Source organism: Necator americanus, chromosome X, assembly GCF_031761385.1.
Source record: "Necator americanus strain Aroian chromosome X, whole genome shotgun sequence".
NCBI classification, from domain to species: Eukaryota; Metazoa; Nematoda; class Chromadorea; order Rhabditida; family Ancylostomatidae; genus Necator; species Necator americanus.
This window is the reverse complement of record NC_087376.1, coordinates 24,678,277-24,694,642: the sequence shown is the minus strand read 5'-3', so window position 1 is coordinate 24,694,642 and position 16,366 is coordinate 24,678,277. Positions and strand designations below refer to the sequence as shown.

General features: G+C 39.3%; 3 protein-coding genes across 7 annotated transcripts; 2 read left to right on the top strand and 1 right to left on the bottom strand.

Moving 5' to 3' along the window:
* Nucleotides 1–799: 799 nt before the first annotated feature.
* On the top strand, nucleotides 800–3,213 carry RB195_025313 (uncharacterized protein; the record flags this gene model as incomplete). The annotated part of the gene is made up of 3 exons (XM_064213402.1): nucleotides 800–834; nucleotides 2,973–3,031; nucleotides 3,083–3,213. 3 exons carry the CDS (start codon nucleotides 800–802, stop codon nucleotides 3,211–3,213), a joined length of 225 nt encoding a protein of 74 aa, XP_064069283.1.
* Nucleotides 3,214–4,564: 1,351 nt separating this feature from the next.
* Nucleotides 4,565–4,933, bottom strand: RB195_025312 (uncharacterized protein; the record flags this gene model as incomplete). Of its 2 annotated transcripts, none has more annotated exons than XM_064213401.1 (1): nucleotides 4,565–4,933. In XM_064213401.1, one exon carries the CDS (start codon nucleotides 4,931–4,933, stop codon nucleotides 4,565–4,567), a length of 369 nt encoding a protein of 122 aa, XP_064069281.1. The 2 variants fall into 2 exon arrangements, with proteins under 2 accessions (XP_064069281.1, XP_064069282.1); XM_064213400.1 differs by having other exon boundaries at nucleotides 4,565–4,894.
* A 15-nt stretch (nucleotides 4,934–4,948) lies between these two features.
* RB195_025311 (uncharacterized protein) lies at nucleotides 4,949–13,607 on the top strand (the record flags this gene model as incomplete). Of its 4 annotated transcripts, XM_064213398.1 has the most annotated exons (16): nucleotides 4,949–5,026; nucleotides 5,927–6,014; nucleotides 6,074–6,135; nucleotides 6,327–6,428; nucleotides 10,215–10,323; nucleotides 11,291–11,421; nucleotides 11,471–11,638; nucleotides 11,734–11,827; nucleotides 11,885–11,999; nucleotides 12,296–12,431; nucleotides 12,539–12,760; nucleotides 12,815–12,909; nucleotides 12,968–13,056; nucleotides 13,123–13,228; nucleotides 13,282–13,395; nucleotides 13,457–13,607. In XM_064213398.1, the coding sequence occupies 16 exons, from the start codon at nucleotides 4,949–4,951 to the stop codon at nucleotides 13,605–13,607; spliced, it is 1,860 nt and encodes a 619-aa protein (XP_064069278.1). The 4 variants fall into 4 exon arrangements, with proteins under 4 accessions (XP_064069278.1, XP_064069277.1, XP_064069280.1 ...); XM_064213399.1 differs by lacking the exon at nucleotides 11,471–11,638; XM_064213396.1 differs by lacking the exons at nucleotides 4,949–5,026; nucleotides 5,927–6,014; nucleotides 6,074–6,135 and adding an exon at nucleotides 10,558–10,669 and having other exon boundaries at nucleotides 6,406–6,428.
* Between the last annotated feature and the right edge of the window lie 2,759 nt (nucleotides 13,608–16,366).

Here is a 16,366-nt window from a genome sequence, read left to right as displayed (position 1 = left end):
GGATGTCTCTAAATTTTTGCAAACACAAATCATTTGATTGCTGCGTTGCGAGAAATTCTCCGATGCGATTCTTTCGTTAGGATATACCACGGAAAGTTGATGGTATTGGAGCATCATAAGAGCGTCATCTTTTGCTATGGCAAACTTTCTGTCCATTAAAGGAGAATACGGGCTTTGCAAAGATGTTACTGTGGTTGGAAGTTCATCTACGGTTTGGGATAAATATGGTATAAGAGAAATCTCTTTGGTTTTCTTAATGTCGTGAATCTCAATTTCTACATGGATTTCTACGACTGGTTCCCAATTTACACAGTTGAGAATTTCATAAACTTTTTCGTTGCGTGGGATATCCGCTAAGCGCATTAACGCACAAGCTGGTAAAGGGAGTAGGCAATTGCATGGGAATCCGCCACATGTATGAACGCAGGCCGAATACCCAGGATCAGGGAAGTCTTCGCCTCATTAAATTCATCGATGATTTCTGTCGATGTTAGGGTGGTGCACCTATCATGAGTACAAGATCCCATTTCTTGACATCTCGTAGTTTGAAGGATTTTGTGCGAACTGCCTCTGGTGAAAAATTACGATATTTTCACACGCTTTATTTTTATTGTTTTTTTTTGTGATTTTGATCAAACCAGTTGTTTTACTCCCATGGGTAATGTCTATGCAAAGTTCTGAATCAACATTATTAAAAAGTACTTCCTGATTGTATTCATACTTACAATAATTTTCATTACTGCATATGAGCTCAGTCGTGTGCCGCATGAAACCGTGCTGACACCCACTTATTCCACTTATGAACAAAGTGATACTAATGCGGGCTACGGATAGGTACGAATCGGCAGTGGGTCGAATGTACTCATTAGTATCGGTTCTGCAGAACTGACTGCAATGCAGTCTTGAGTGCTCATCGCTCCCGCGTTTTGCAGTTTCTTTTGTGCAATGTTTTTAACATTTTTAACATGACCAAACTCCGAACTTTACGGTTGCAATTATGTAATACAGAAATGTTGCGACCGAAAATATTGCACTCGCTGGCCAACAGTGAAGATTTCCAATCAGATGTTTGCTGAACAATGTTTTTGATTAACCACAGAAGTTTGGTTGGTTACACTCTATGATCTCTGACATTATGGTTTCACTTATTATCACTCTTAACTCTTTACAAAGGTGCTTTTGACGACGGAGTTTCAGGTAATCTGAAGACCATGTCTTCTGCATTTTCGAAAGTTTTGCATTCGTTATCAAAGCAGAGTTCGTAGTACTCATTGGCAGGATGAATTTTCACAGATTCTTCCTCGCATATAAGGGAGGAGTTAATAGGAGAGGATCTGAAAGTGCTTGTCAAACTCAGTAGCATTAACAGCATTAAGAATGTAGGGGAACTGGGCAATGAGCTTGTCTCTTCCAGACTTTGTTCGTACCGTTGAATAACTTCATATACACTCTTCTTTGATGCTCGGTTTGGCTGTTTTCGTAACCTGTGTGATGAGTATTCTCTTGTGTTGTCATTTAGAGGAGTGAGTGAGTTTCTCGTCCCTGCATGTGAGTAGGGTAGATTTCGGGCCTTGTTAAGAGATGCCGGTGCATCTCGATCCTCTATTCGAGGCAATAGGAATTGTTCAATTCTTTGAAAAAGGTTTGCGAAACTCGCACTTCGTTAGGAGATGATGGTGAAATTCTCATATAGCTAGGAGGATATTCTTCGTGCACTGGAGAGTTATTTACGAAAGTATCAGAAGAAATTTCTAGCGAGTAAACTTTGTTTGTTTAGCGGCCTTTGTAATATTCTTCCACTTGGCATGAGTACTTTTATCGTCCAAAATTGTCCATCTTTGCTTTGAATAATCTCGACAATTTTGTCATATATCCAGCTACCGCGTGGAATCGATTCCTTTTCAACGAGAACGATTTCTCCCATTTTTAGGATCATATTCTTTCTATGTCTTGGTTGTCTGAGATGTTGTTTTGGTTATCTTTTAACACTGTTTAGTATTGTGTGTTCCATGCATCCCAGAACCTGTTGGAAATCCTTTCCAAGAGTTCGAGGGCTTCTTTTGCTTGTGATAAAAAATTGCAGTTGGTCTGGTGTTTATAATGGCCTCAATTTGGGCGGTGATTGTCTTCATCTCTTCAAATGAGAGCTTTCTTCTTCCTACGGCTTTCTGAAAGCTCCTTTTTACGGAACCTACTAGCCTTTCCCATACTCCGCCCATCCATGGCGAAGCTGAAGGGTTGAAGATCCATTTAATATCTTCAGAAACGGAGTAGGTCATAACTGAGCTTCCGCTGAGATCATCTTTCTCGGAAATATTGTCTATGACTTGATGACCTAGTTTGAAATTGCTTCAACAGTCCGTCCTAATAAGTTGCGGAACTCCTCTACGCGATATGAAGCACAGAAAACTGTTTAAAAATGCTCCAGTTGGTAGGTTTTCAGTCACTTCTAAGTGGATTGCTCTTGTTGTTAAGCAAGTGTACAGACATATGTACATTCTTTCATTCATTTTTGATTCAAATGTTCCCATGAAATCGCATCCGACGTTTTGAAGTGCTTTCGTAATTACCACCCGGTCTGGTGGAAGTGAATGCATTTCAGGCGCCCCAAATGGTAGACCGTGAAACTTTTTGCAAGTAACACATTTCCCAATTAATTTCTTGACTGTACATAATGGTTGTGGAATTCAATATTCTTGTCTTACTTAAGACAGCGTATGTTCACTGCCAGCATGGACATTTTTTATGTGGAATACTTGTATGACTAATCTTGCAAAATCCGAATCGTTTGGGATATAGATAGTATTCTTCGTATCAAACGGTAAAATGGCGTTATGAATTTTAGATTCAAATCGGATTATTCCGAAGCTGTCTCTGATGAATTTCTGGTTTTGAAATCTTGTTGACAGCGCTGTAATCGAGATTTTTTTAAAATGTATTTCTGCTATAATAAATTTTTCACTGAATCTCAGGTTTGCAGCAAAAATTTCTGTTACAGATTCAAATTCTGCTCTGTTTCGTAGCATTATATGTGAGTTTCGTTTCACATTACATCTTTCCACCCATCTGACTAGAAGTTTAGCAGCAGTTGTCAATGTTTGCAAGGCTTTCGTCAGGCTGGAGAATCTTGATAAATCGATTGTTGTGGATGTCGATGAGATCATCACCTCAGTGTTGCTGTGGTGTACAACTTTGCATCCATTTTCTGTGTAATCTGTGTCTATGTTGGCTATTAATCGTAGCGGCCAACCGTTTCTGTCGTCAACAAGTCAACGTGGTCCACGAACACTGTCGTGATAGTAAATAAGAGCCGCAGTTACACTACGTGTTCCCGCATCAGCAGGGTTTTTATGTGCTGGTACATGACAAGAATTGACTGTCAGATCATTAAAGGTTAAAGACTCCCGCATTTTTGCAATCCTGTCCATCTGATTTATAACAAAAAATGGGAAGCTTGCGTGAAGACTTTGTCCATGAAAGTGCGACCTCACTGTCACTGATCACTGTTCCTCTCTTGGCATTGTTTGAAAGGTCTTTTTGGACGCAAGTCTAGTCTTGCCGCTAATCAACTGCGTGACCTGATTGTCCTGTTCGCACCTTAGATATGCGCTTACTGCTATGGCAACATTACTTGCCCAGTGTGAGGATTTATTAGGAGCAATGTGTTCACTCAATAAGCGGTGAGGCACGGTAATCGATACATCATTAATCTCTCTCTGTACCATTTATTGCGTAAATCTTCTGCTACAGTATCTTTTCACTGTATGCCAGTCGCAGATCTCTCGCAAATTTCTTGATAGCTCTTTCGCATTAGCGATTTATGTTTAATTAATAATGGTGCCATTATCCCCAAAGGATCATACACTGAATTGAGTTGACTTACGATATCTCTTTTCGCAAGTTTCTCTTCAAAAGAGAATTTTGTCTCTACTGAGAACTCATCTTTTTCTGTGTCGTAATTAACGCCCAGAAGTTTTATTTTGTTTCCTTGTAGTCCATCTTCTTCAGAGAGAGCATCATTTACTTCTGTATTCTTCGAAATGAATTCTCTCAAGTTAAAGCCAATGTCCGCAAATACATTTTCTGTTTCCTCGCACTTCGAAATGACTTCTTCTACGGAATTTGCTTGAAACGTCATATTATCCACGTACAGATTCCTGACTATTTCTTTTGATAGCGGGGTATTTTTCACATCGAGAAAGGTTAATATTACCATGTTTAAAATGCTCGAAGATGCGGACACAAACTTTTGTTGTGAGCCTTGCCACATAAGAGGCAATCTGGCCACGAACAATCAAAGCTGTTGTTATTGTTCGAAAAACATTTCCAGTAGAGTTTCTTCTCTCTGACAATATTTCGTTTATTTTGTACTCCTGTAACTGTTTTACAGTAAGGAGAGATGTGATTCTGATTTCCACAAAACACCCACGCTTTGAGTTTCTTCTTATATTCATTGCTATTGTGCTGCTCAGTTCTTTTCTGTGCTTCGCCTTTGAATCTATTTTTCAATCGCCATTCTACGGTTTTTTTTTTGCAGTAATCTTTTTGATTTCCTACATGACATTTATTTCCACTGGTGTACTTCTTGGTTTTGTATAGTTGTCAACGCGTTTTCGACAATGTTATAGGGGAATTTATCTAGAATTTTTTCGGTCCACATAGCGTCTTGCATGTAGCGTATGTCTTGACCTGCTGATACCAGTTGATTAACAAGCATTCGAATTTTGTCATACGCTGTGATGCAGCTTTCTGCGGTACCGTTTGCTCGGTGCATATCGACTAGTTTTTGAACAATTTTAGCTGGATTCGTTGGCTTAATGCCAAATTTTTTCTTAAGTTCATCGATCATCCACTTGTAGTTTTGTGGGACGAGTTGTATACCTTTAATAGCCATCTCGGCTCTGCCTCTGAGGCTGTCCTTTAATAAGAGCATCTTTTCAACTGTTTAATGCTTTGCTCTCATGTACGAGAGTTTCAACAACTGCCCAGAACTCTGGAAATTCTTCCCCTTCTCCGTAAAAACGAGGTAATTCGAGTTGTTTTTGTTTCAACGTCCGACAAATAAACTGTTCTTTATCGTCTGAATTTTCTGATAGCCATTGTGCATCTTTTGTTTTAGTTTCACCGTCATCCATGACTTTTAATTGTTTGAGTTTACTTTTGAGTGGATCAACTTCGAGTTTTGCAGTGATTTTCTGCTTTTTATCTCGGTATTCGTTAGTGCGTGCTTCCAAAATGTAAAGCATGTCGTTTGCATGTGCAATGTTTTTCTTTGAATTGACTTTCCTTGTCAATTTCTTCAAGTTCCTTCTCGAGTTCTTTCTTGTTTGCCTTAATTTTGGCTTCTTCGTACTCTTTTTGAGTCTTTCAATTAAATTCTGCACGTGGTCCCGACTTAAACCAATTATTCTTATTCCTCCCATCATGAGGTTTATTGCAGTTGTAACATTTTCCTATTTTGTTTTCGTATCGTGTTTCGAGTTTGTCGAAACGTCAGGCTAATAAAAAAAGTTTCACCTAAACTTTGTTGGCATAACAAGAAAACATAAATATCTTCGTATTGTTTATTGTCGTCCCCGGTTAGCTTTAATTCCTTCAAGTAAGCCTGGTATTTTGTCAGCAGTGTTTGCAGCGATTGAGCACTGAACTTGATTGGTTTCCTGTGTGGAAATTAAGAGACATTTTTATCTCTATTGAGTAAGATTGATTTTTGTGCGAGTTTATTGCGCAGTGATTCATTTTTCTTTTTGTTCTGATCTCTAGTGAGAGATTGAGCTTTAACTAAGTGGTTTTCTCAATTATTTGGGCTCTTCATTGGCTCTTGATTTGCCCTGGTCTCTATGGATGAAACGAGGACTTGATCTACCCTAGCCTCTCTGATTGCGACGGAGTTTCTGGAATATTCCAATTCTTTGAGCTTTTTTAGCTCTTGAATTGTCCTGGCTTCTATGGAGACGGGACGCCAATTAGTTTGACCGATGCACCAAAAGGATGTGTAGTGCTTTTTGTAGAAGGTGATTCAGTGGGATACTTTATCAGGAATAGGACCTTTGGTTCGAACAACAATGTATAGTGGCAGACACTGGCACGAATACGCACACTACTCCGGTCAACTGGCATGCTGCCTCTTATATAGTCCGCCAACAAGAATACACGGAGGACAATTGATGCGCTGCTTCTTACACAATTGTACAACGACTTTCATGGCAATTTGTTTGTAACAATGCATTACGAGGATAACGGATAATGAAAAACGGTAGAGGTTCGGCGGCTATTGCCGAACAAAGGTATCAATCATACGTGTACAAAGGATCTGTTGCTTTTAGGGAATTTCAATCGCAACGCCCGGCTGTGATGTTATTGGGATCATAAGCCACGAAATTGGACATGCTCTTGGAATTTTCCATGAACAAGCTCGTCCTGACCAGGTGAGAAATCTTTTGATTTGACTCCCACACTGATGCTACTTCCACACTCAACTATATGATATTGTGAGCGAAATAGCAACGGTTTAACATAGTGTTGCACTCTCGTTCACCGAAATGTCTCCTAAGCTGCGCAGGAGGTCTGCCTTTCCGACTTTACTAGAAACTGGAAAACTTTCTAAAACTCTAACAACTAAAAGAAAAGTTTCTAAAAACTTTTCTCTTTTTTTTTCTTTGGTCTATTACCAGGATTTCTTACATTCTCGGCAAAATTAGTCTTGAAATAGTTCAGTTCAGTTGATCTATGTAGATTGATGATTAGTTGTGATGAGAACTGAGTGAACGATATCAAGAGTGCCCAGCACAAAAAACAATCTGCTTTCTTCTGCACCTTGATTTTTTTTCTCAACACCTGCGCAGACTCTCAAACGCAGCATACCACGAATATTGGGTGGTACGGATTTCAGGGGGAGTATCCGTATACGAGGTCGTAGACCATATGGATATGGAGACCGGGTGGTTCCGATCATCTCTCCCCGAATCGCTGCAAGCAGCGGACCCCTGTATGATATTTTTTACGATGCCTTCTATTGCAGTGCGCCACCCTTGCACGCGTAGCACCCCTTGCTGCCTATCGGGGCAGTCCGAACTGATTTTCGACAAATTGCAGAGCGGAGGCGGCGGAAAGGGTGGAGCGTTCCAATATATGGCGTCGTACAAAGCACCATTCTAGAGGCGGCTGTTTGCAGTGATGCAGGGAGAGATGAGCGGAACCACCCCCGTCTTCATAATCTACGACACAGTACACGAATAGTCCATCTGAAATCCGCACCATCTCAGATTCGTGGTTTGCTGCCTTTAAACCGCAGGAGGGTAGGTAATAGGCGATCAAATCTAGGGTTGCGCGGAATCATGAATAAGTTTCTGTCACAAAATGAAGAGGGTTTGAGCAGCGATTTGCCGTCCATCTCGTTGATTCTCAGCAAGGACTAATACCTTGTGTGGACATCCCGTACTTCCTCCGCTTTGTGCCGAAAACCCAAAACCACTATTAGTTGACTACCAACTTCACCAATTGATGAAACTAAATTCGAATGATCTCATGACGAAATGAAGGAAGTTGTTTGTAACGAGAAATTCTTTTACGAGTTCGTTCTATAAGCACCAAAATAGAAGGACCATGGAAGAAAAGTATAAAATCGTGAGACTTAGACCCCTGAACAGGAAAGAGAAAGGCAGCGGTTTCGCTAGGTCCATTTCTGTCACGCGCCTTCTTAATATCAGTGCGTTTTTCATAACAAATGTCTTTCGACGCAGGACATGGCAATCATTTAAAGGCATCACCCCACGAATCTGAGGGGGTGCAGATTTCAGGTGGAGTATTCCTATACAGGATGGGAGACTACGGAGAGGGGGGTCATTCCGTCCATTTCTTCCTAATTGCCGTAAGCAACGGCCCGGAAGATACGGCTTTATTCGTTTTGGCGCACCATTTTGTACAAGAGGTTCGATTGGAGCGCGCCAGTCTTGTGCGGCGCTGCATCTTCGGGGCCGTTTTTTACGGCAATTAGCAAGAAATGGACGGAATCACCTCCCTCTCCGTAGTCTCCCATCCAGTATACGAATACTCCACCTGAAATCTGCACCACCTCAGATTCGTGGGGTGATGCCTTTAAGGCTGCGACTCCTGCGAAGACTGACCCAATAGTAACCGAAATTGTTGTCTACTTACACTACTTATACTCTGCTTACACTTCAAGGGTGCCATCATTCAGCAGTGGTCCTGATCGTCATCTCCTTCGAATAAGAATGCGATTAGGCGGTAACATAGAGGAGAATAGCTGTCACTGTGAAAAGATGGAGACCTCATCGTACCGATATAATTTGCATTCCTAGATGAAGAACACAACACTTCACAGAACAGCTTAAATGATAAACCTAATAAGGGAAAGAGAATCATGTGTTGTCATCGCATACCCAAGACCATCGTAATTTCCTTCCTCGAGTGTTCTTTCAGTGCGTTGCACCAAAGCGGACGTGTGGGTTGATACTGCTGTACATTTGAGACTGCCCACCTAGAGGGCACTGGATCAATGCCTTCCAACTTTGGTCCGTGCAATTAACATCAACTCACGTTTCGCATTTTTGTCTCAGCAATATCAGTAAAGTTTCGTCCTAGCGACTCTGTGGAATAGATAAACCGGCGATGTGATACTGATAATTTGTTTGTCGGTTCGCCTGTGATTCGGAGGCGAATTTTCAGGGTCTCTCAAAGAGTCCGATTACCTGAAAGTTGGATGATCACTCATTGTATAGCCTGCTATGCTACTAGCACCTCTTGAACTTGCATCCTACATCGTACAGGCGCAATATCTAGCGTGCATATAAATTTGTGAGACAACGGAGCAACATCTTCAGTAGTGCTGTTATGTGTGGTGATAAAGGAGAAGGCAAAGCGAAGAGGATGTGGGACGTCGCCTGAGGCGATCGACTTTTTCCTCCTGTAAAGTATGGAGGGGCGCGCGTAGCTCCAATGGTAAAAAGTTCTGTTGTCTTCACGATCAGTCAGATGTTCAAATCTGCCAGACACTTCATCCTTTATCCGCTGTAAAGTATGGAAATGGACAAAACCGAGTGTTTTGGGATACCTACCTATGCGTATCACACACACAGCCCATAATCATTACGCTCTAGCAATGATCGATTTCAAAAGCTGTCCTACATTTTCGTAGCAAATACAATACGCAGAATTTCTGGAATGCGACGAAAGGTCTCCGGAGGTATTTATATATTTATTTATCTGCAGCGTGGTAGAGATAGCGGTTGAAACCGGGATGGGATCGTCGCCAACTGCAGCAGTGAACGGTGGTAGCACAGATCCTCACTCGATCGATTCACTGCTTCGCGACGGTCCCACTTCGGTGGCAACCGTTACCTCTACCGTGCTGCTTCGAGCGCAACCACTTACGCAACCGCACGGTGCTTTATGCCGTTTTGACTCTACTATAATTGCAGGTATTGGTATGTCATGGGCAACAGCATAAGGCAATTAGCGATCTTATTGGTATTGTGCGACTTTTCCTATGCAGGTAGTGGAAACAGGACAGCTGAAGCTTTTACATATACTAAAGAAATTCAGTCTTTTCGAACTTCGCAAATTAATCTATGGGGTGCTCGTGTGAGTTGGTTGCTGTGTTTTTCTAAACACGCATTACGTTCACGGACTGAAATTTGTGCTAAAAAAAAATAGTTACCAGGCCTTGGGCCGGGACCTCGCTTTGGTATAGAAAAAAAGGTCAGGGAGAATCTTTGCAATTGATAAGGTCTTCTTGGAAGACCGCCACAGCGACGAGTAATTGTATATGCAGCACAAACGAACGAATGAAAGCTTAGATAGATACGAAGTAAGGACCTAAATCTAGACAACGTCACCGTTTGGAGAATTTATCAACTAATTGGATGAAAAGCCACAGATGGAATCGATGCTTAGTCGCGCACCATCACTGAGAAGGTGCTGTCTAAGTATTCAAGCAAATAAGCGAAATTATGAATTGATCATTGTGGAAAAATTGAGTTCATTTTTGTTTTTCGGAAAGAAAAATGAACAGTTCTTTATGCTGTTCTTGAGAGCAAGTTATGAAAACATTTTGACAACTCATTGTTGAAAGAATGTAGGAAAGATCAGCTTTTGCGGAAACAACCACGTATTTTCATTTTTGTGCGGTTCGTGAGTTTTATTACCATCTAAATGTGTTGACCAGTCTGTCTGGAACGAAATCGATTTTGAAGGAAAGGCATATTGCTGTCAATTACAACAATATCCCAATCAGTCGATGGAGCAATTTTAACTCATTTGGTCCCGGACAAGCGGAAACGTACGGACTACCCTACGACACAGGCTAGTGGGACTGTTTTGGTGCCGCTATATTCTTCTACAATTATTTCTATTCTTATTTTTCTATTTTTTTTAAATTTCTTTGCTTTCATCTATTATTTTTTCCACTATTTCTTTGATTTCATTTTTTTATTTCCTTTCTTTTTTATATGATAGCATGTCAGAGATGTTACTGCGAAAGTAGAAACCTAAAAGGTATGAATTTCTTGACATTGTTCTACAACATCCCAACTTCAGATTATTACAAAATTATCGGCTGAGTTCTATTTGTCTACGGTTGATAATTTTACCGAAGTATGTAGTAGTGTACGTGTACAATATGTTGAAAAAGCTATGTTATTAGATAGCAGTACTTCTAAAAATATGATTCAACGAATTTAATGATTTAATGAGTTGTCTAAAAACAGTTCACTAATTTTTTTTTGTAAAAACAAAAGATGATACACTCATCATTTCGTTCATATCATTTTAATGTAGAGGTCGTTCACCTTAACATTTTACATTTGCTTTACTCATTCATCTCTCCAATCAAACTCTCGAGATTTCTCCACTTTTTTCCCAACTGCAATTCTTTTAATGACACATAGTATGGAAATAGTCACTTCCTGCTGTAGAACAAAGGAAAACAAAAAAGCATGGCAGTTCAACCATAAAGTAAACACCATAAAAGTCTTCATATTTACTACTGAACCAGCGTCATATCTGAGGAATTCAAGAATCCAAGCTTTTGGAATGAAAATAATAAAGATAAAGGGAAAAGAAAGGCAACACAAATGAAAATAATACAAATAAGGGAATAATGAAACATTTTAGAGATTCGTGAATTAGTTTTATCTCATCTTTTGACTTTTCAAATCAATTCCCTGTATTTTTCTATATTCTCATATTTCACCTCTCAAAAATGGTATTTCTATCCTTCATCATTCAATATCTAGTTGAACCTGCAACCGCAGCTTATAGAAATGTTTAGGATCCGTGATGCACTATGGCCCATTCGGATTCTCATCGGATCCTGACAAACCAACAATACGAACACTTGAGAGAATCCAACAATCCACGATCGGTCAGAGAATTGGCCCATCATTTCTTGACTACCAAGCGGTATAGTTTTAATTATTGTATTTGCCATTACCTAGATTTTTTTCCTTAGATCAATGTTGCATATGGGTGCACAAATCATTGTTCACCAATGTATTGTTATCATAACGGATATCCTAATCCAAACAACTGCTCTGTATGTACATGTCCTGATGGATTCCATGGGGAATTTTGTGAATCAATCCAACCTTCATTAGGAGATTGCGGTGCTGTTATAATGGTGACCTTTTAGCTATACTGTATGCTTGTAACTTTTATCTTATGTGTTGTTAAAAAACTTTTTTATTGCTATTTGTCAATGACATTGTTTTTTAGGTCTCCAACAAGACACGGTTCATCAATAGTGCGAATTATCCTCATGGATTTAAAAAAGGAGTCGAATGTTTCTGGCTTCTTCGAGCACCGAGGGGTGTGTGAAAGCGCTCAAAAAACGGTCCTTACCCGCACTTTTATACTGTTTTTTCAGAAGGTCGTGTTTTTCTGGAATTCGCGGAGCCTTTCGAATTTCTCTGTGAGGATACATGTGATAAGTCATATGTGGAAGTGAAATATCATAGCGATAAGCGTCTCACAGGAGCCAGGTAGTAGTTTTCGTTTTTTAAATACGTGAATGCATGCATTAAATGAATTCTATTAATACAATTATGTGTTTGAAGCTAGAGGTAAATATCTGTATAGAGATAAACAATTTTACTACCTAAAGAAAAAACGTTCTGGACATTTCGGACAGTTCCACTGTTTCCATTTTCAAATAGTGTATAGTGTTTCTTCTTACTTCCCAAAATTTCTTTTATTTCATTTGAGTAGATGTGTTTAATGTAAGCAAATAAGGTGCACGAGTGATCAGTTCACTTTACTTTCAATTACTTAATTACAGATATTGTTGTTCGTCACCACCAAAAGAACGATTCATTTCTCTTGACAATGAGCTTGTTGTAATTATGCGAGGATACGTTGAAGGATATCGAGGATTTCGAGCCAAATTCTGGTCTGATGTATCTGAACCAATCTTGGTAAGCTATCATGTCGAAACATTGTCCTTAACTAAAATTAATGAAATTCACTTTTTTTAAGTGGGAGGAATCGACAGTTATAAGTTAGTTTTTCTTCACAACTGCAGGAAACGACCAAGTACATCACTTCTGCTATTCAAACAACACCAACATCCACTCGTCAAGCTACTTTACCGACTACAACTGAAACTCCAAAAACCACTGAAGATCTGCTGGCAATTCCCAAAATTTCTTTTACTGATAAAACAGTTGAACCCACACATCGATGGTCTGAAAAACCGTTTACTTTAACTTCTACAAGACGTAACACACCAAAAACTGGAACCAAGGTAAACCATATGCTCGGTTTCTAGGGAGAGAAAAAAAAAACTGTTTTCACTTAGACTTGGGGAAATCGTCACACAATTGGTCCATTGCGGACCACATCCACGAGAAATACATCACTGCTTACTCTTGTCGCCACAACTACACAACTACCGTACGTGTGGACAATGAGCCAAATCTCTAGTATAATTTAAAAACGAATTATTGTTGAGGACCCGTCGAACTTCACCACAAATAACCTCGCTTTCTACAACGACCATTCACTCTACAATGATCACTTCGCGGTCTTCCGGAAAAGAAGGTTGCTCCGATCTACCCCCTCCCCCCAAATAAAAAAACAGTCAAATGATGAATAAGCTTCTTTTAGAATGTGACTGTAGGTCTTGGTCAGAATGGGTTGGAGAATGTGCACAACCATGCGGTGGTTGCGGCCATCGGGTTCGCACAAGACAATGTCATAAAGCCAACTGCCGGTAAGTAACATATATGAGGCCATTTTGAAAAGCATACCGATCCTTAATTGCAGGAATGAAGAAAAACGGACTTGCAACTTCAGTGCTTGTCCATCTGGTACTAACTTTCTAATAAATAACGGAGAATTCCATATTTTATGGAGAGGTTGCTGCGTAGGATTGTTCAGGTGGAAATTGTATCTAGTTTTGTATGTATTATAATTATTCCTCTTCAAAGGTAGTATTTAGGTCGGAGGACGAATGCACAACATTGGACACTGATGAAAACCCATTTCTAAGATTAATCACTTCATTTCTTAGTATTCAGGATATTCAGGATATACATCGCAGTGACATTCGTATGAAAATACCGGAAAAGAGACACCAAAATACGAATTAATGCTATAAAGTAGTAATAATTTTTCTTTCCTAATTTCTAAACTCTTACCAAGTAACGTAGACGAGTTTCGCAGGTGAGCCTGTTTAAACTGAAATGCATAGACTGCTTGAGGCACATTTATTCAGAAAGACGTGTTTCCCCGATATGTACCATGGTTTCCTTTTATTTGCGTCATGAGATATTGATCCATTAGTATCCAGTGGTGCTATCTCAGATATCATTAAAATATATTATATATGTATTTATTTATATGTTCGTTACACTATTACTCTCATATGTACATACCAGTCTGAACGTCCGGCTAAAGCCGGGCTTCAGACTTTCTGTGGCGTTCGCTTCACTCCCCCTCACTGACCAACGAAAATGAATATTATGAATGAATATTAGTGTCCTTTTCTGTGAAAATAAACTTGCGTATCTCTAACAATCGTTCTTCATCTTTTTATTATAAATAAAGGCAAACGATTTCATAGTTTTCTTTCTAACCGCGTGTGATGACGCGAAGGATTTATACGGATCCTTCTTTATGCCCTATTAGTAAAGCGATAAGGCCGTTGCCTCAGAATACAGGTGGTTCAGTGGTAGTAGTATACTAATTTATTGGTAGGCGATGACGTTATTGATAGGCGAAGAATATATTGATAGGAGAAGACGATATTGATAGGCGACGACGATATTGATAGGCGAAGAAGTTATTGATAGGCGAAAGCGATGTGCTCACTGGGAGCCATGAAACACAGGAATGAGCCCGTTGTGGGCGGTCGTTAACAAATTAGCCATAATGAGCAATCGTAGAATAAACAAACTTCGTGGATCTTGATAAGATGACCGTCAAAATATAACTCTTTACAATGCCGAATGTTTGTATAATGGATATATGATACAGCGCCAAAAATATAGCATAACAACGCAGAATTCGGGTCCTGATACAAATGTCAGGACACCGCGTCACTTCTACATTTGGAGAATATTCAAGCTTCAGCTTCAAACGCTCCGTCGAAACCAATATAATATATGGTCGTAGACACAAGTAGTAAAAGTATAAGTAAGTAAGTAGTAAAGTATTGCTCGAAATTTGGGTTTTCCTCCTGTTTCCCTTCAAGAGCTATCAATGAATGATGTTTTAGCACAAAATGACGTGAAAGACTTCATCCTACTGATGAAGATAACGTTCTACATCAGATCATGTAAACTATTCGCTACTATTTAATGTTTCCATGTATGTTTCCACTTTTCTGTAGAAGGCATGCTACTAACTTGAGGCGAACGAAGAAGGAAATAGACACGCGAAGGAGTCATAAAGGTGAAAAGCAGCGCGACCAGTGGCCACGGCTATGAAACTGTTGCATGGCTATGTTGCAAAATCTACCTTTTGCAACATGCACACACGTACTTCCGGACTTCAGACTTCTTTGTGATGTTCTCTTTGCTCGCCTTCACTGATCAATTAATCAAAAATAATGATAGTGACATTTTCTGTAAAACCAGATATCTCTTTTTCTAACAACGTTTTCTTCTCTCTTCTTTACTATAAATAAAGGAGAATGACTTCATAGCTTTCTTTCTAAGTGCGTCAGTTCTTTAAACATCACTCAAACTTTAGCTTCAAACACTCCTTCGGTTCCAATATGATATATCCCACAATCAGGGTCAAGCGTATAGTTGGGAAAAATCCCTCCTAAAAACGAGCCCCCCCCCCCCTCCCCCCCCCTTCCTCGCAGACCCTCCCAAAAACGACCCCCTCATCTCGTTCCTACCAGTATAGCTGCCCACCCAGCAATCAAAATTTGGGTATAATAAAAAATTTAAAAAACAAATAAACGCCTGATAAATAAATTAAAACAATACGATGTAATAAACAAATAATAAATTATTTTAAAAAATACTAATGCTACAAGTAAAACAAAATACATATTGTAATGCAGCGATATTAATGGAATAAATAATAACTAGAAATTATATGTTCATGTTAATTATATGTTCAAGATGCCGCGTGACGTGTGTCAGATGGAAGAAGATCAAGAAAAATAAAAGTTTTAAACAATAAACAAAAGTTCGGTCCCCGCCGGAACCATTATTTTTGCAAAACGAAAAAACAGCTGGAAAAGAAGGAGAACACCTTTTAAAACAATTTTCACACTATTTCCAACTATTAATAAACAATTTTGCTCATCGACAATGGAAATGAACGGGTGAGAGTTCGATCCCCGCCGAAATCTAGATTTTTGCAGAACCGAAAAAAAATCACTGAGAAGGACATTTCACCGGCAATTTTTTGAAATTGTGTTTAGAGCACTGTTTTCGACATACAAATGTTATATAGAGGTTATTTTAGCGATTAAAACCAGGTCTTAATTGGAAATTGCTGCTGGGCAGGTCGGATTTTGTTACCTTGAAATAAACATGAATTACTCACTAACGAAGAGACGTAGGAAGATACAGGTGGCTGCGTTGTGTAGAGAAAGATTTGCGCTACAAAATGGTTAACAATTCTTTCGCAGGGACCCTCTGGTTTTTTTGAAACCTAGTTGAGAAAAAAGTTGAGAAATTTGGCATTTTTCTCAACTTTTCTCAAGTAGCTTTTTTTTAGAGAATAGAACTACCTGTAAAAAACTAAAAACAAATTTTGATAGCAAAAATCTTCCTCTACAACGTACTTTAAACCGATTTTGTTTTTATAAACTATGAGCAGAGTTATGGAAATTTGTTTAAAGTCACACAGATTTTGACGCGTTGCCGAAAATCTGAGATTTCGCTCT